Raw genomic sequence first — 19,755 nt, forward strand, 5'->3', positions numbered from 1 at the left:
CAGACAGGATATTGCGTGTGAGTGTTTAGATTGTATGTGCTGACCCCCTGAAGCAGTAATTTGGATAGATGATAATGTTTCCACCAGAGTGCAGCAGTATTAGGAGTTCTGACTTCAAAGTGTTTATGTGTGTATTTTATATGTATCTTGGTAGATAGGCCACTTCACAAACTGAGCCAATCTTATACAAAATTCTGAAAACCTTTTAGAGCCATTGAAATCCAAGAAATCTCTAAGCATTTTGAAGTAGGACTATGAGCAATGTGAAATGTCACCTTTCTGGAGACTTGTGACAAGTAGGATAAATAAAACAACCTGTCCATTTTTAAATGCTTAAAATTCAGGTCTAAAGAACCTCTTTTAATCTTGCAGAATTAGTTATCACTTGGGCATAGATTTGCATACCCTCTTACCTTTTTAAGTCTGAGCTAATAGACACTTTTTTTTTCTTTCCATTTTTTAAAAAATTGTGATGGAAATATATGTAACAAAACATTTGCTGGTTCAACAATTTTTACATGTAGAATTCAGTGACATTGATTACATTGATCATGTTGTGCAACCATCACGACTATTCTTTTCCAAATTATCCAACCACCATTAACAAAAACTTAGTGACCCCTAAGCAATGATTCCCCTTCCCTTTCATCTCTGGTAATCACTAATAAGCTTTGGTCTCTATATATTTACATATTTCATATGAGTTGGATCATGGAGTATTTGTTCTTTTGTGACTGATTTATTTAACGCAGTGTAATGTTTTCAAGGTTTCTGTTGTAGCACGGGTCAGGACTTCATTTATCTTTATGACTGAGTACTATTCCATTGTTTGTAGGTACCACATTTTGTTTATCCATTCGTCTTTTGATGGACATTTAAGTTGTTTCTACCTTTTGCCTATTGTGAATAGTGCTACAGTGAACACTGGTGTACTCATAGCTACTATTTAATAAAAAAGCCAATGCTTGATTTTCTCCTGCTTCCTATCTTCTTGGGTTTTGTGGATCTGGCCATACTCTCAGTACCTGTATTAGAACACATCTGCCCTGGTGCTTTGGGTCCGTCAAGTGTTTGGCTGGAGGGATGAATAGGTCACTAGTCCATCCATCAAGTGTGCCTTTTATAGAGGTAGATGACTTTCTCATGTTCATTTTCTTTCCCTTAGGTCTATGAAGGCTTAGACATCATCACCAACAAGGTTTCTGCCCAAGAGCAGAGAATCTGCCAGCATCACATGATCAGCTTTGTGGATCCTCTTGTGACAAATTACACAGTGGTGGACTTCAGGAACAAGGCAACTACTCTGATATCCTTAAGAAAGCTAGCAGCTAGGCTTAGTGGGTGCAAGGCAGCCCAAGCCAAGCAAGAAGTTTCCTCTTTCTAGTGGTAATTTTTTCTGAGCAGGGGCATCCAAGACCTAACTACCAAGAGGGAGCATCCCCATCAGAACTATGTGGATTGAAACATAGAGTGCCTTGCTACTCAAACTGTGGTCCTTGGAAGACAGTGTTTCCTAGGAGTTTGTTAGAAATGCTTGATCTTGGGTCCCACCTCAGACCTACCTTATCATAATCTACATTTTAACAAGAGTCCCAAGTGATTCATATGTACATTAAAATTTGAGAAGCACTGGTTTAGTGGAGAGAACACTGATTTAGGGATCAGAAGATCTATGTCCTAGTCCTAGAACTGCTACTTTACTGTGTGAATTTTATTGGGTAATGCACTTAATGAACTCCTTTGAGCCTCAGCTTCCTACTCTTTAAATGGGGGATACCAAATTAATTTATAAACATATTGAAGTTACAATTAGAATTTCAGAGTTGTTGATGGGTGCGAGAGGACCGGGAAAAAAATAGTTCTGGATGAGACTAAGATGTTTTTGAAAAAGGATCATATAAAGGGGGCTTGCACTGCCAGATATTACAACATTAAAAAGTCATAATAATTAGAATAGCATGGAACTTAACGTTGTTGTTAGGTACCGTCAAGTCAGTTCCGACTCATAGTGACCCTGTGGACAGCGGAATGAAACACTGCCCAGTCCTGCACCATCTTCACAGTCGTTGCTATGTTTGAGCCCATTGTTGCAGCCACAGTGTTAGTCCATCTCGTTGAGGGTCTTCCTTTTTTTCTCTGACCCTCTACTTGACCAAGCATGATGTCCTTCCAGGGACTGGTGCCTCCTGATAACATGTCCAAAGTATGTGAGACGAAGTCTTGCCATCCTGACTTCTAAGTAGCATTCTGGCTGTACTTCTTCCAAGACAGATTTGTTTGTTCTGGCCATCCGTGGTATATTCAGTATTCTTTGCCAACACCGTAATTCAAAGGCATCAATTCTTTGGTCTTCCTTATTCATTGTCAAGCTTTCGTATGCATATGAGGCAATTTAAAATTCCATAATACTACATAATACTAGAAAAATTTATGCCATGAAGAGAAAGCCCACATACAAACTCAAACGTATGTATATTTTTTGCTTATTATCAAGGTGACGTTTTTAGACAGTGGAGAAATGATGAAGTAGTTAATAATTGTTCCTGGGACAGTTAATTCTTTTGGAAAAAAATAAAGTCAGATCCTTATATATGACACAATAATAAATTCTAGATGGATTTCAGAGTTATATATTTAGTGCCACTTTAAAACAAATGGGAGCACATATAATTGAGTACTTATGTGATTTATATTAGGAAATGGCTTTATAAAGATAATTTTTTTTTAAAAAGAAGGAAAATAGCTAGATTTGAATATGTAAGAATTAAGAATTTGTATTGATGAGAAGTGTATCAAGCAGAACTCCTAGGTATATACCCTAGAGAAGCTCCTGTACAGTATACAGGAGATCTTTCTGATAATAGCATTGCTCTTAATAGCAAAAACATATAGACACTCAGATGCCCACTTCCAGATGAATGTATGAAGTTTGCTCTATTCATATAGTTGAGTACTTTCCAGCAGTGAAATAGCAGCAGAATAAATTGCAGCTATGTACATCAACGAATGTGTAAGAATCTTGGAAACAATTTTAAGTGGGGAAAAATACAGAAGGATGCATACATGTTGATACTATCTGTTGTTAAGTTTAAAAAGCAAGCAAAACTAACCAGTGTATTGTTTAGGAATACACACATACCAGCATTGATAATAAAGAAAAGCAACAGAATGGTGAAAAAAAACAAAACAATTCAGGGTAGTGGTTCCCTCTGAGAGGGTAAGTAGGAGGTTGGGATGGGAAGGAATACAAAAGAGGTTTCAGAGGAATTGGTAATTTTCCATTTCTTACATTGGGTTCCTCATGAGTATTTGTTTTATTATTAGGCTTCGTAATTTACATATGTTACATATTTTTTTGTGTGTGTATTGAATATTTTATAATTAAAATAAAGGAAAACAGCCCCCTGTAAACAAAATTTAAAAAGCAGACTACAAACCAGAGGGAATATATTTGTAACATATGAAAGGCAAATGGTTATTCTTAACATATGAAGAAGTTTTAGAAATCAATAAGAAAAATGCATAAAGGGCATGAGCAGTAATTTACAAAGGAAAACATGCAAATGGTGATAAATATGAAAAAGGGTTTACCCTTGCTGTTAATCAAGGATATGCAAATCAAAATAATGAGATAGTAGGTTTTTTTTTTTTAACCTATCAAATGGGTAGAGATTAAAATGCAGATAATAAATTCCTGCCCTACCTGCTTTACAAGGCTGTTGTATCAGATGACATAATGTATATGTTAACCCTTTGCAAATTAAAATATATTGCCAAATGTAAGTTGTTGCAGTAAGACAGTTGGGTTGTTTGGAAAGGACTGATACAAAATAACCAATTAAGATTTTCAAAGGGCAGCAACAATAGAGAATGACAATCAGATCACTTATAGGTTAGGATATTTGTAAAGTTAGGGAAGAGCTTAGAATCAGAATATCAGAATGTCAGCCTTCTTGATCTGACAGATAAAGGTACTGGATACTGAGGCCCAGACAGGAGAAGGGTTTTGCTGAAGATCACAGTTTTTTCATGGCTTTGAGCAAAGAAATTAAGCCTTTTCTCACCATATATCTCCTATCCTGTCTCCATCTCTTCTCCACTTGATCTCCTTCTTCTGCTACCTCACCATTTCCCTGTCCCCTTTTTGTTTTGCTCCCTTTCCCTTTGTTAATTGTATTACTTGGCTGAAGTTTTGTTTTACTGTATGCTCCCTGTAATTAAAGGGTAGAATAGAGGTTTTCTGTTTCTCTTTTTAAAACAAATAGGCAGTGATTCTTCTTTATGATCCTTGATTGGTAACATCTTTCTCCTCACCCACTCCAACCTCTTACGGGTTATTGGGCTTCTGATAGAAGAGGTTATCTATCTCTGTGCCCATAGACTGGCTAGCAAAGGAAAGAAGCGTGTAAACGATTCTTTAGGTATTAAAAGTAATTGGTTTTTACCAAGTATCCTCAGAAGCAAAGCTCTTCTTAAAGCAGATAATTATATGTTCAACAGAGATTCTAAAGAGAGGAATTCAGAGTAGCAGGGAGATAAAAACAATAGTGGCTAAAGTAAATTGAGTGCTTAATATTTTCCAGACACTGTGGTAGGAAGATTTATGTGCATTGTCAAATTTAATGCTCTTAAGAACTCATGAGAACCTTATAGATGAGAAAACTGGAGCTCAGACAGGTTAACTTGCCCAAGAGTTGGAGCTAGTAATTGAAGTCTATTTGTCTCCAGAGCCCATGCTTTGTAGTTTATCTGGTGAGGTCTCAAGTAGCAAAAACATGTGCACTACTGTGTAATGGTGGAGGCTGACTGAGTCTAAGAACCATGGCTTAGAAAAGCCAGCTTGTGTTTTGCCCTACAAGGTAATGGATGTCACTTGATGGCTTCTGAGTAGCTGACATTTGGTTCTGTGAGAGTCCTTGGGCTTCTGCTCACTATACTGATTTGGAATACCAACAAAACTGAATTTTAGCAGCAAGGTCTAGGAAATTCTAGAACTGGAAGGAATTACCATCATGCATTTGTCTCTGGTTTATGCACGTTCCTTCCAAACTGATTGGAAATGATTCTGAGAATTCATGAGAAACAGTGAAGACTGGTATCAATTCATCTTGGTTTATACCTTTTCTCCTCTGCTCTGCAGACAAATGAATGTGGTTTCCTGCTAATACCCTCTTCCCAAGTGAGTCAGGAGTCTTCTTCATATAAAATATTGTGATGTCTTTCTTAATGTTCACATTGAAGATATATTTGCTCGAGACAAAATTCCTATTGTCGTGGGAGGAACAAATTATTACATTGAGTCTCTGCTCTGGAAGGTTCTTGTCAATACCAAGGTATGTTTAGTTCACTTGTAACTCACTGAAAAAAAAACGGGTTCCACTTTCTTACCAGCAAATTTTAGTGGAAGGAAGGTTGACTTTTGCCTATTATACACAGTAACTGTAATTTTCCTACTTAATATTCTGAAGCAAATGCCACCTCAGTGTGTGAAGTGTGCTCCTCTAGGCTGGCCTGAAGGCAGGAGTTGTGTGTGGCAAAAATGCTCCTCTGTGGCTTAATTAGCATCTCCACATAAGTTAACAGTATATTAGTCTAATTCAGCATTTCCTGCCTGGCAGCAGAGTCCACGTCAGGGACGTTTTCACCACTCACCTTTGCTACAGAGATGCTATTGCATGGGGTGAGACTTTGCAGACTGTTGTGTTATGTTCATTCTGGTCCAGTCTTTGGTCACCCTTGCTGAGAAGACTAGATTCCTGGATATGTTAAGATAGATGTTGTAGCCCTGGTACTTGTGTACACTTCTGACCAGGAAGCAGGGTACCTGAGTCCTCCCCTAGACAGTAAGTCCTGCTTCCTTTTTGTTTGCTGTGGCCTCACAGCACTTAGAATCACTGTGTATTAGAATTCTTTGTTTATAATCTGTCTCTCACTACATTGCAAGATCTTCGATTCATCTCTATTCTGTATTCCTAACACTTAGCAAAGTGCCTGGCAACTTACCCGGTCTCAGTTAATGTTTATTTAATTGTTGAATTAAGTTTATGTATAGACCTTCATTTAATAGCCCCGGGAGATGAACACTGAGAAAGTGATTGACTTGAAAGTAGAGCTTGAGAAGGAGGATGGCCATGCACTCCACAAACGCCTAAGCCAAGTGGACCCGGAAATGGCCACCAAGCTGCACCCACATGACAAGCGCAAAGTGGCCAGGTAAGAAAGCCTGGACCTGCTGACTCCAAATTCCTTTAGAGTTGGGGGACAGTCAGTTCTTCAGTTTGCCTGGGTGACAAGAGAGGTTTGGTAATATCAGCTAGTGGAGATGGATGTGTTGTTCTAGCTCAGCAGGTTAGGAGGCCCTGAATTAATGCCTCAGTCCAACTACCTCAATAAATAGTTGCACCCTACTTTGTTGTTACCTTTAAAATGCATAATACAATATAGTCTTTCCCTAGGGCCTATGTAATCTTGCCTCATTTTCTGTTTGATCTTTGCTTATATAACAGTTGCCATATAAATTTTTTTCTGGCATGCAGGCCGTTTGCATTGTGATTTGGGTTTCATAATTGATTGTGCAATGCTGAGTTCTACCCTAGCAGTTTTCCCTGTGGGAGGTGGGTTTTATAAACTGTCTCATAGATCAGCTCACCTTTTACACATGGAGACTTTTTGTAGGAAGAGAGGTGGTGAATGAACTCAGAAGGTCATGTTTTCACAGGTTGTTTTGACATTGCAGCCTCATGTTAGGTTTATTTTTTTACAGTGTTGGGAATGATATCCCATCTGATATAGTAGAGGACCTAATGAAGAACCTAAAACATAGATGATTATACAAATTAAATATTGTAACACCTCGTATTGATAGGGGTTATGAGGTATCCTACTCAAATATATTTTCTAGATCAATGTTTCTTTATCCTTTTTTTTTAAATTATTGCCCCCAAAGGATCCTTTTTAGAAAATCTTTTTCTTAATTGTGCTAGCCTCCCCATGAAATCTATCACTAAAGAATAAGGTTTTTCAGGTAGGGTTGTGATTTGGAGGACTACAAACCAGTATCTTAAGTTTTTTTGCCTCATTGAGGAAAATATCACCCTGGTCACAATGCCTGTTCTAGATAAATGAAGTTGATACTTAAAAGTATCCAGGTGTTTTATTTTAAACTTTTAATAGAAATATTTTAAAAAGTTTTTGAAAACTCAGGAACATTATGATGAACATTCTTTTTTAAAAAAATTCATTTTTATATTGTTTCATGACATGGTTTTAGAGCTTGGTCATTGTTATTCTCTCCTTTTACTAATAGGTTCTTCCTTATCACCTCTCCTCATTTCGCTAGTTCTAAACTAGTAATGGGAGGAGCCCTGGTGGTGCAGTGGTTAAAGCACTCAGCTGCCAACCGAAAGGTCAGCAGTTCGAAGCCACCTGCGGCTCTGCAGGAGAAAAGACCTGGCAGTCTTCCCCAGTAAAGATTACAGCCTAGGAAATCCTATGGGGCATTTCTATTCTGCCATAAAGGGTCGCTATGAGTCAGAATCAACTCAGTGGCACACAACAACAACAAACTAGAAAGGAGTTTGAGAATTGTGTCTTAGTAAGAGTCATTAGTTTTAAGCTAGAACTCAAGGGTCTCTTCTATAGAGAGGATTGGAGGACTTTCTCATCTTTCTTTGGGTTTGAGGCTTGTATTCTAACTTCCAGATAAATGAGATATCTATTACAGGCAGTCCCTGGATTATAAATGAATTCCATTCCTAAATCTGCACGTAAATCAGAATAGTTTAAGTAGTATCTAACGTCAGTTAGTCAAATGTTTGTCTTAGTATATAGTGTATAGTATACCTTCCTATGCATAAAAAACATTAAAGAAACACTTCTAGGTACACGAAAACATCTTTAACATAATAATACAGTAATAATAATAATGTTTTGATATGCATTACAAAGAAACACCCATTTGTTATTACAAACCGTTGTATGTACTTTGAATTTTTAATGTAATAGACTTTATGGGGGTTTGTTCATAACTATGGGTTTTATGTGTATCAGAAGTTCGTAACCCTGGGACTGCTTGTACTACATTTTTTCTCATAGATCCTCTTTGAGTGACCACAGATACAGAAAGACAAGGGATTTCTAATCTTGTGTTAGGGTTTCAGGAAGTGGAATTGGGTCAGGAAGGGAAGGATCACTTTCAAGCTGATAAGTTACAATCACCCAGAGTGGTAGAGTATATAGATTTGGGAGTTAAATTATGTGCTGCATAGCATAATAGATACAGAAGCAGATGGTGGTTTAAGAATTAGAATGTGAGTTCTTTCTTCAGTGATCTTTGTGCCAGTGGAGTCCTGAATTAGCCAGGAGCGTTTTCATTAATTTTAGACGTATTTAAAAAGAAAGTTGATCAACTGGATATACGACATACTTTTGTACTGTGGGAAAGGCTCTCCAGCCAGACTAGACTTGTTGGCTTGTAATGAAGTGTCCTAAACAAGCTCTTTGACTGCTTACCTGAAAGTGAAATGAGTCCCATTCTATCTGTGTAGAGGAAACCTGTTGTTTCTGAATCTGTTTAACTGATCAGAGAAATCTATGTGTGTTTAGGAGAATAGTATTATTCTTACTTTACCTTAAGTTTTATTTAGGACTCTTTTCTGAGTAGCTGTAGGATTGGAGAAACCTTGAACCTTCACGTCTTCAGGGCCTTATGCAATGAGAATAAGAATGAAGCTTTCTATGATAAGCAGTCTCTTTCCTTGTATCACTTGAGAATGAATATTTCCTAATGTTTTTTATGGGTGTATTCCCCCCTCACCACCCCTGCTTTTTAAAATGACTTAGGAGCTTGCAAGTATTTGAAGAAACAGGAATCTCTCATAGTGAATGTCTTCATCGACAACATGCAGAGGAAGGTGGTGGTCCCCTTGGAGGCCCTCTGAAGTTCCCTAACCCTTGCATCCTCTGGCTTCATGCTGACCAGACAGGTAAAGGCCCTTTGATGCCCTGGGAAGTCCATCTATAAATTTTATACACACACATATGTATTATATATGTGTGTATATTACTATATATAAAATGCTTAGAACAGTCTGGCTCGTAATAAGCACTAAAGAAGTGAAGAAGTGTTAGTTATTAATTTTGTTGTCATTATTCATTGACTTAGTAAGGCACAGTGCCATTCCCTATCCTAGGTAAATGTAAATGTCTGGAAAGGGAGGCAGGATAGCCCTGGCCTAGGATAAGATACCAGGAGTGGGGTAGGATGGGACGGGTGGGGTGGGAAAGAGACTGCCATCTAGGGAATGTCTAAAGAAGAAAGAGAAGGAATGCTCCTGTGGAAGGATGTCTGACCCCCAGGAATGGATGGATCACTGATCATTCTAGAAGCAGTAGGTCTGAGAAGTGGGTATAATGGTTAGCTAGCTAGCCTGGTGGGGTTTTTGTTACTAAAGTATAATAATGCTATGTAATAGGAGTATTCAGCCAACATTAAGTGAACATTCAAGGAAATGTTGAGGGTGCTGCATGGTACTTGGGTTTCAGAAATGACTAAGAGGCAGTGCCTGCTCTTAAGGAGCTCCTAATCTAGTGGGGTGACAGATGAGATAAATACTGCAGTGTGATAAGCGTTGGCCTAGAGAGTGCTGTAGGGGCACAGAGAAGGGATGATGAGCATTCTCCTGAAAAGTCAGAGACCAATCCATAAAGATAACCTATGAGCTAGGTCTGGGAGGATGAGATTATTGTGTGGATGCACAGTATAGTCTAGCGATTAAGAGCATGGGCTGTCAGCCAGACTCTCTGGATTCAAATTCTTCCTCCACCATCTTCTGGCTGTGTGAGTTTAAGACAAATTACGTGGTTTACTTCTCTGTGCCCCAATTAACCTCTTCTGTAAAATGGGGAAAGTAGGGCATATCTCATAGCTTCATTGAGGACTAGATGAATTAATACATATAAAATGCTCAGAATGTGCCTGACACAGTGAGCCCACAAAAAATGCAAACTTTATAGGGAGATAGGAAAAAGGGTTACTATCATTGCAGGCCGAGAAGTAGCAATGGAAGAGAGATAAAAGAGCATAACTGAAATGGTGAAAAATTGATGTTAAATTAATCTTAGCTACAAATTTATAGAAAAATATAATTTTTTAATGAAATTTTTGTAAATAAAAATTTGTACAATTCCAGCATAAGATAATGGTATCTGATTCATAATAAAGCTATGTTTGCCCACCACATCTGACAGATTATGACCTCTTACTCTTTGCTCCTTTGTCTGGCTCCGTAGCTCAAGATATGCCTAGAATGGTTTAGATTAAAGTCCCTTTTTTCTATCCCAGATGTGTCATTTTAGAGTCCTTAAATGTGAAATAACAAAAGGTTAGAGCAACAAATATAATGAAGAAGAAACGAGGGAAAACCAGGAGGCCCTCAGCTGCCTCTAGAACACAATGGATAGACATTCCATACAAGAATGAAATACTTGTCCATCATAAAAATAGCTGTAAGTGTATGCTTTCTCTTTATATAGTAAGAAGGCATATGCTTCATTCACACTGGGTTTTGTTTTGTTTTTTGAGTTACAGAGTGTTAAGTGTGACCAAATATAATCTGAATTATTACCTAGTCTTTCAAATCTGAATCCCTTCTCTCATGTGTACAAATTTTCCTCTTTGTATTGCCTGTCTGTTCACCATGTAAATGTACAGCAAACACCTACAGTATGCTTGCTGGTTCATGGGCTAATTTGATTCAAGTTCTAGATGAGCGCTTGGATAAGAGGGTAGATGACATGCTTGCTGCTGGGCTCGTGGAGGAACTAAGAAATTTTCACAGGTGCTATAATCAGAAGAAAGTAGCTGAAAATAGGTGAGGATTTGGCTGTTACTTTTACCTACCATCCAGCCCTTGTTGATGTTCTCAAAAGACAATAGACATAATACTGGCTTTGGATCTACTTGTTTATTAGCCTTTGTCCTTGGCGTTAGCAGGGCTTGTTGGAAGGAGGTTTGGTATAATTGCTACAGTTGCAATTTTCTAATCTGTCAGACATTCTCAGGAAATAATTTTCAAGGGAAGTAACCTGGGAGCTGGTGGGGGCGGGGGAGGATTTCAGAGAGGCAGTGAGAACTCAAGATCTCAATTTCCTTGTCTATAAAATGAAGTGGCTCAACTAGATCATCTCAAGGTCCCTGCTGGCCCTCAGATGCAATGGCTCATCTGCTGATGCTCTCCTGTTCCCAGCCAGGACTATCAACATGGCATCTTCCAATCAATTGGCTTCAAGGAATTTCACGAGTACCTGACCACTGAAGGAAAATGCACACCAGAGATTAGTAACCAGCTCCTAAAGAAAGGTGTGAATTCCTTCATCTACCCTAGCCTTGGGCATCCTTCGTTGGCAGAGTACCCTACTGGTATGGTCTGAGAAAGCTGAGCCTAGCAGAGTCTCAAGTGACCTTCAGTTCATAATTCAGATTTTCTGTCCAAGTCTAACAGTGTGCTACTGTAGGCTGATTTTCTCTTCTCTTGGGCTGGGAGGTCCTGTCTTTTAGCAAGGGAAAAAGTACTTACCTAGATGTTCTTATAGCTACTTTATCTTTCAGGTATTGAGGCTCTGAAACAAGTGACTAAGAGATATGCTCGGAAGCAAAACCGATGGGTTAAAAACCGTTTCTTGAGCAGTAAGTCTCATTTGTTTACTTATCCTCTGAGTCTGTTTTCAGTAGGAATGTGGATGTCTTCAGTTCACCCAGAAAATTAACTTTAGTTTCTGCACCTGCTCTCAGGTTTGGGACCTAGAGGAGGGTCTGTTGTATAAATGATTGTCCAGGGATATTTTTCTTGTGATAGCTCAGGAAAAAATTAAGTCTTTCTTTAGAGAAATCGGCCTTATGCCTTGAACAGATGGGTGCTGCAAACAGGTAAGAGCAAAATAGCAACATGTTCTCAGCAGAGAAGGTGCTCAGGGCTGATCTTAGCTTCAGGTTTTGTACCTGAAGAGCAATCAGATTTCTGTAGGGAGGCTTTCCTAGTTAAAAATGTTTGTTGGCCCAGATGAACAGTTTAAAAGACAAAACCTTCACCGATTCTTCCAGCATCTCCTTTGTGTTCAGATACATGGTGCTTCAGGCTGCTTCACTTTAACTTTAGTCAGACAAGCTCTGTTAAGGTAAAGGGAAGGAAATTCTCATTCATTTGACTCTGTCCCATGTCCTTGGCACTAAATTTGGTGCTAGACATATATTATTGAGTCTTTGAGGTAGATATTATTCTTTATTTACAGAAGAGGAGATGGAGGCCCAGAGGGGTTAAATAACTTGCCAAAGCTAGTAAGCGGTGGAGTATTGAATGCAGTCCAACACACTTTGCTTTATTCCACTCTTCTTGTTTTCGTTTAGCTATAACTTCAGCCAGACAGCATTAGTATTGGGCCTCAGGTGAGAAATGCATGTTATGAGCTAAAAGGAGATTAAGCATAAGTGAAATCCCAGTTTTACCTTGTGAGCACTTTTTAAATATGCCTGTGAATCATCCCATGTTTACCTTTTGCCGTTAGACCTGGGCTTTCAGTTACAGATAAGGACAACTGAGACATCCACCTCAGAGCTGGTGCCTCTGAATGTATACCCCTTGATCCATGCTGTTGACCATGAGATTGCTGCAGTTCTCTCTCCCAGCTTTACCCTCTGCTAGAGCTCTCCAGGTGTAGTTCTGGTGCCAGGAGGCTCTTCATACCTTCTACTTGCCCTGTTTTCGCTGCATGTCCTAATAGATGAAGTATTAGCGTCAGCTCAACTTGAAGTTCAGTACTACAAACTTCTAATGCAGCTCTCCCCAGGGCTGACAATCAGTCTGTAACAAAAGACATTTTTTGTAATGATTTGGAACTTCCTTCTGTGGTAAAGCCACAGTAACTCCGCCATCTCTGAGACAGGCGGGGTTGATGGTGCAGCATGTCATAAGCCTGTTCCTTATTCGTGTGTGCCTGCTCAGCCCTGGTGCTACAGTGAAAGGCACAGCTGCCCTGTAAATCAGGAGCTGCATGTGATTGGCCAGGGCTGGTCTGCTGGGATATGGTTCTGGCAAGAAGCCAGAGGGACTTCCCTACCCCAGCTTGGCCTTGGGCCCAAGCCAGAAACAGCAGCTGGGAGCCGAGAACTTGTTGAAAGGTGCTTAGACAGGGCACAGAAGCCCAACAAAGGACTTAGAGGAGAAAGGAAAATGTAGAGTGGCCTGGAAACAGGTGCAGAGCTTAGCCAAGGCCAGGTGTGCTGTGGATGCTGCCTGCACCCTCCCAGTCTCACCTTTCGGTGTGGTGGCAGGTGCAGCCCAATCCAGTTTATGAACAATCTTATTTGTGGTTGGCACAATCAAAAGGCCAGCACCTGCCGGCCATTGGCATCCTGAGGCCTTTGATGTTTTTGTCCATGGGGTGATGCTCTTTGCTTGTAGGCGACTGACTTCACCTAGCTGTGGAAGGCACATTAGTGTATCAGCTTGGGGAGCTACCAGCAGAAACTAAACTCTTGCAAGGTGGTCGGCTCAGATGGGTAAATGGCCTGTAGCTGTCCTCTTTGATACCTTTAGTCTTGTCTCCATTCACTAGAACGTGTTTCTTGAATCTAGATCCGTTTCCCTAAAAGAGGGGGCTCAACTAGGTCAATTCTGAAGCTTCTTTCTAGTTCTTGAATTAGTGGCTCATTGGCTGATACTGTTCTTTTCTCAGCCCATGATTACCAGCATGGTCTCAAGGACTTTCGTGAATGCCAGACTGCTGAAGGGATATACAAACCTGAGACTAGTGTCTGCTCCTGAGGAAACCTGTGAACTCTCCTGCCACAGAGTGACATCACTGTTTGATGATATGAAACTTAGAACAGGCACTTCCCTAAAGCTGTTAGTTTATTTCCTCCTAGGATATGCTATCTTTAAATTGTAGCCCACACAGTGGTCACTAGAGCTGTTACTCTTTTCTGTTTTCCTGACTGATCTGGAAGATCCTGCACCTGTGTCTCTGGATTATATAGCTAGACTTACTGGCTTCAGACCATTCAACCTTCTAGGTCTTTCTTGGATTGTATGTAGCTGTTTGGTTTATGTTTCTGTTTAGAGTGAATAGCATGGTTAGAACGTTTGTCCCCTTCGCCCCAGGTGTTTCCCTTAAAGATTTTGGAGTCCTGGGAACAGCATAGTTTGGGCCTTTGAGGCTGACCTCTCACAACTTTTCTTTGTTATCATTAGGACCTGGTCCCAGTGTCCCCCCTGTGTATGGCTTAGAGGTATCGGATGTCTCGAAATGGGAGGAGTCTGTTCTCGAACCTGCTCTTGAAATTGTGCAAAGTTTCATCCAGGTGATTATTAATCATGGTACGGTCTCTTGTTTGGTTTTCAGAGAACTTTCCTTAGCTGACACCTTTGTTGCTGTGTCGGGGAGCCAAGCCTTCTCTTCTGTGAAATAAAGAAGAAGGCTGGCTGCTTTTAGATCCCTGGAGGCTGTATTTCTTCTTTCACATTTAGAACAGTTGTTGCTAAAATCTGTTCACTGCCCACCTGCTCTTTGGGTTGAGAAAAAGGAATCTTGGGGAAATCCCACTCCCCTTAATACCAGAGAATGATACCCAGATGTCTTTGAATCAGATGCTTTTCTCTCCCCTGCCTTGTTCTTTCAGGGCCGTAAGCCTGCAGCCACTCCAATAAAGATGCCGTGCAATGAAACTGAGAACAAGAGAAGTTATCACGTGTGTGACCTCTGTGATCGAATTATCATTGGGGACCGAGAATGGGCAGGTAGAGTCTGCAGAAAGGCACAGAGAAATCTGTAAGAGTAGGGGTCATATTGACTTCATGAAATTTAAGATCTTCGGTAGGTTGAAGGATGGAGTCTGCTTATTGTAAAGGGATGGCTAGATCTCTTTAAGAGCCTATGCTTAGATTCCATGGAGGCTTTCTAGAACTGGGGAGCTGTCTCTGTATTCTGAATTTCAAAGGAAAAGACATATGCCCTCCAGCTTCAGCTGGAGTAGATGTTTTGTGCTGAGAGGTCTGCAGTAACTTCCTAGAGCTCCTTTGACCTGATGATCCCGCCTTACAGGAGTTGCTTGGCCTTTCCTGTTTAGAACCCAGTGGGGGTGAGATAGCATTGGAAGGGAAGCCAAGCAACTCATCCAAGAGACACAAAGAAGCAGAAGAATAGGTGGGAAGGAGCAAGAAGTGCTGTTACTCCTTCTGAATACATTCTTCAAAAGTGGTGTCTTCAGTAATTTTGAAGGTAATATGTTGAAATGGTGGTGGTGGTTAAAACTGTGATGAAAAGATGTTAAGAGAGACTGTGTGAAAGCAAGACTGTCAGATGTGTATGAATGGGAGGTAGTCAAAGGCTTGTGTCTTTACCTCCCACCCCTAACCGAGGATCATCCCTATCCTCAGGCTTTGTCTTTCGGACTTTAGAGCCTGGGTCTGCCTCTACCATGAAGTCACGTTGCACTTCCCTGTCGGATTTCTGTGTTCGTCCAGTCAAAGCCCAAAGAGCCTTCGCCTCCAAGCCTTGAATGTCTGTCGTATTTAGAAACACATTTAAGGCTCACTCTTTTTAGGCACAGTGGGGCTTGTAGTTTACCCAAGTGGCTGGAATCCTTCTGTTGAGAGTACTGCTTTGCATGGCATCCTCATAGAAGTAGATTTTTCTCCCCATACCAACCAGTAGAATGATTAGTTCTATTAACTGGTAACTGGCAAAATGAACTTCATTGTCAGAGACAGGACGGCTGTGATTGCCCAAGCAGCAGAAGAAGCCTCAATTGTCGTTGGCTTATGAAAGGGGAAAGAGAAAGAGAGTGTCTGATTGTTTTTTCTAAAGGAAACTTAGTGGTTCGATTTGTAGACTCTCCTTCAGGGATAGCCTTAGAGAAGCAACATGTGTGAGCCTTTGTGAGCTTGGCTTGTGTAAGTCCTTCTATAGTGCCATCTGTTAAGTCCTTGCTCCCATCTCCTGCTGCCATGGAGAGCCCAGCCAGAAGCCCGCTTTTTGCCTTAGGCTCTAGCTGGAGAACAAAGCTGACTTTTTTCCCAAGTAAACTTTTCTTTGACTTCTAACCCCTTCCTTATTCTTGCTTCTGAATCCTTAAAAATGACCTATTTTTAATATGTATAAAAGAGAGGTTAATCTAGTAGTCTGTCTCTTTAGGTATTCCCAAATGAGATTTCCTTGAAGAAGAACAATATAGTAAAAACAAGCCTGTATGAGTTAGTCAGACGATGGGAACTGTCTTAGGGGTGAGAGATCAGAAATTAATATCAGGCAACAGAGGCCTTTCAGCTTTAGTGCTTCTGTGGACCCTCAGATGGGATGAGCAGAAAAGAATGCTGCTTGTTACCTCTTTGGAGCATTGTATGCTAGGAGAATGCGAACCTTGTGGGTTAGTCATTCAGCTGGTTTATCTGAACCAGGTATAGGGATGTCAGGCCAGGAGGGGCATCTTGGCAACAGGGAAGAAGTGGGAAGGGCAGCTCTGTTCCTCACATCTCTGTAGGGGTGGGTGCTGCAGGAGGACAGGGCATCTGTAGTCCTCCAGGACGTCTCTTTGTAATGCAGTTGAGGTTTGAGTTTGTAACTTTTTAACATTGCAAGATGAAATGCATCTGTAACTGGAGGCCTTATACCATAGAGCCCTGATTCTGGAAAGTGAGGTCTCTTTTTGGAGCTGTACGTAAGCAGAAGAGCTTACTTGCTGTACAACCTTGGACAAAGTGTAAGACCACTCTCAACCTTAGTTTCCCTATGTATAAAATAAGCAGGACCATCCTGCAAGATTGTTGTGAGGATTGTTGTTGTTAGATGCCATTGAGTTGATTTTCAACTCATAGCAACCCCATGTTACAGAGTAGAAATGCCCTATAAGGTTTTCTAGGCTGTAATCTTTACAGGAACAGATCGCCAGGTCTTTCTGGGCGGTTTTGAACCAAACCACCAACCTTTTGGTTAGCAGCCCATCACTTAACCATTGTGCCACCAGGGCATGTTGTGAGGATTAGCAATGTAAAATAATGCACCTAGCAGCGTGCCAGGCAGTCTGTCAGGTACATGGTAGCTTGATCTAGTTTGCTAGCTAGCTGGTCATACAACTTATTCCTCCCGTAAAAATGCCAAGCAGCTATACCAATACATGTGTTAATCTTGTTAAAGAAAAGGATTGTGTAGTTAATTTTATTTGCCTCTAGGATTAATTCAGGAAAATCCTCATGAGTTGTTGGTTTTGTTTTTATTTTACTAGCACATACGAAATCCAAATCCCACTTGTACCAACTGAAGAAAAGAAGAAGATTGGACTCAGATGCTGTCACCACCTTAGGAAGTCAGAGTATTTCCCCAGAGCGTGACAAAGAGCTTAAAGAGAAAGGGTCCTCAGGGCGGAATGATCAAGAGCTGAAATCCAGCATTTAAGAGCCATGTCCGGTGGCCTTTGCAAAGATGGAAGGAGAATATCCAGTTCAATAGGGAGGGGTATGTGTGTCTCCCAGTCTGGGCCGAGCACTGCTACACAGAAAACTACCGCCATTTTCTTCTATTCAGATGATGTGGTCTTAAAGTCTTATGTTCTCTGTCATGGGAACAGCAGGTCTTGTCAGCTTCTTTTGTGAGTGATCACTGACTGTTGAGTTAAAATCTATATTTTTATTGAAAGTTAAATAAAGAAAAAGTTTATAAGATCCTCTTTGGTCATATATACATACATACATACATACATACATATATATATATATATATATATACATACACACACACACACACACCTGTCACGGATTGAATTGTGTCCCCCAAAAATATCTGTCAACTTGGCTAGGTCATGATTCCCAGTATTGTATGATTGTCTACCATTTTATCATCTGATGTGATTTCCATATGTGTTGTAAAATGCTATCACTGTGATGTAGTAAGATGGATTAGCAGCAGTTATATTGATGAGGTCTACAAAATTAGGTAGTGTCTTAAGCCAATCTCTTTTGAGATATAAAAGGGACAAGCGAGCAGAAAGACACAGGGACCTCATACTATCAAGAAAGCAGCACCGGGAGCAGAGCGTGTCCTTTGGACGTGAGGTTCCTGCGCTGAGATCTTCCCAGACCAAGGGAAGACTGATGACAAGGACCTTCCTCCAGAGCTGACAGAGTACAAAAGCATTCCCCTGGAGCCGATGCCCTGAATTTGGAGTTGTAGCCTACTGAACTGTGAGAGAATAAACTTCTCTTTGTTAAAGCCATCCACTTATGGTGTTTCTGTTATAGCAGCACTGGATGACCAAGACAATACCCTTCTCCGTGTGTAGTTTATATATAATGTCGTCTGTTGTCAACATGATAGCTTTTTCTCAGATTTCAGATTCTTCATATGATAATGCTGTCTGTTCACTTAGCAAATGTTTGTTGAGCACCTAATATATTTCTGGAAGACATCCAGAGAGGGTTTTAATTAGAGATTTGCTTATCTCCAGTTGAAGTCCTCTGTCTAGAGTGTCCTGAATTGCCAGCAATGTTAGGTTTATTGTATGTGTTCAGAATCTACTTACAAGAGGCCCTGGTCTAGGTAGAAGGAATACAGAGATGAATGAGATGTGGTTCTTGCCTTCAGGGAGTTTGTAAGTATTGTATTTATACACAAGCAGTCTAGGTAAGAGAGTATCAAAGGCCATAAGAGCTGTATAGAATTTCACTTTGGAGGGGAGGGAAAAGAATCAAGGCAGAAGGAGCATTTCTGGTGGACCTTTAATTTAAAAGAGTTCTTGGTAAATGTATTGTCACCTATGTATAAAAGACTGCATAGAGGAGAAGGTAGAGTAAATGAACCATCCAACTAGATTGACCTTTTCAAAGAGTGTTGAATTCCAGAGCCTCACCCACCTTTAACTGATTTCAATCTCAAGTATAAATGTATTCTCTAGTCAAAGAAAGGATTATCATTGTATCCACCCTATCTTGTTCTTTTCATTAAACATGGTATAATTTTTCTAATCAGTCTATTAACTACTTAGAGGAGGAGCTCCAGTGACCTCCAAAGTCACATCTTCCCATCAGGAGTGGAGATAAGCACTACTATGAGCCAAGCACTTTGTCTACAAGATCTTCTCACACATCCCTGGCAGGGAGACGTTGTCTCTATCTCTGTTGACCAATTGGGGAAACTGAGGCTAAGCAAAGGAGTACAGCTAGTAAGTGGCAGAGTGGAATTAAGGTGAGGCCAGTAGACATCAGAGCTGGAGCTGACTGTTTTTAGGGAGGAACCTTAGTCACTGAAGTTGCCAAATATGTTTTAAAGCTTTAAAAAAAAAAAAAAAAAAAAACTTCAGTGGATGAGCAGGAAAAACTAGTTTTAATAATCCTACCTCAAAAAGCCCTTAATCCTTTCATCTGAAATACCTGGAGCAGCAGCTTCTCATTGAAGTCATTGCTGTCTCCATGGCAATTAGAAATCAGGAATACTTTGCAAAAAAATCAAAGTGCCCAATATTTATGATGTGCCTGCTAAGTTCAAGGCACTGTGGTTGTGCCCACTGTCCCTATTCTTAGAAACTGTAAATTCAACAAGAAGGAATTCCTTTACCAGCAGCAGAGAGCCTGGGGAGGGCGGAGCACTCAGTAGAAATCTGCTTGGCACCCTGGTTTGAGGCATTGCCCTGATACAGATTTCCCCTACTGCCTGCTGCCCGCTGAATGACTTTGCTGTTAAGTGCAGGGAGGGGAAGTAGTTCTTTCCTAG

The 19,755-nt window shown here is 40.4% G+C and overlaps 1 protein-coding gene across 8 annotated transcripts in view; it reads left to right on the forward strand.

The window, feature by feature from the left end:
• Nucleotides 1–17,787, forward strand: part of TRIT1 (tRNA isopentenyltransferase 1) — a 36,371-nt gene extending 18,584 nt beyond the window's left edge. Inside the window, exons 2-12 of one of the 8 annotated variants that reach the window (XM_023727188.1) lie at nucleotides 1,166–1,306; nucleotides 5,235–5,333; nucleotides 6,068–6,213; nucleotides 8,842–8,984; nucleotides 10,760–10,871; nucleotides 11,247–11,359; nucleotides 11,609–11,686; nucleotides 14,247–14,356; nucleotides 14,675–14,792; nucleotides 15,122–15,273; nucleotides 17,276–17,409. In XM_023727188.1, the coding sequence (XP_023582956.1) occupies nucleotides 1,166–1,306; nucleotides 5,235–5,333; nucleotides 6,068–6,213; nucleotides 8,842–8,984; nucleotides 10,760–10,871; nucleotides 11,247–11,359; nucleotides 11,609–11,686; nucleotides 14,247–14,356; nucleotides 14,675–14,792; nucleotides 15,122–15,198 (1,137 nt within the window). In that variant the 3' untranslated portion in view covers nucleotides 15,199–15,273; nucleotides 17,276–17,409. Of the gene's footprint in view, nucleotides 1–1,165; nucleotides 1,307–5,234; nucleotides 5,334–6,067; nucleotides 6,214–8,841; nucleotides 8,985–10,759; nucleotides 10,872–11,246; nucleotides 11,360–11,608; nucleotides 11,687–14,246; nucleotides 14,793–15,121; nucleotides 15,274–17,275 lie in introns of those variants that run through there. The other 7 variants (XM_004371901.2, XM_023727190.1, XM_023727189.1 and 4 more) reach the window with 7 other exon arrangements.
• Nucleotides 17,788–19,755: the final 1,968 nt, after the last annotated feature.

This window comes from Trichechus manatus, unplaced genomic scaffold, assembly GCF_000243295.1.
Source record: "Trichechus manatus latirostris isolate Lorelei unplaced genomic scaffold, TriManLat1.0 scaffold00015, whole genome shotgun sequence".
In the NCBI taxonomy this organism is placed as follows: Eukaryota; Metazoa; Chordata; class Mammalia; order Sirenia; family Trichechidae; genus Trichechus; species Trichechus manatus.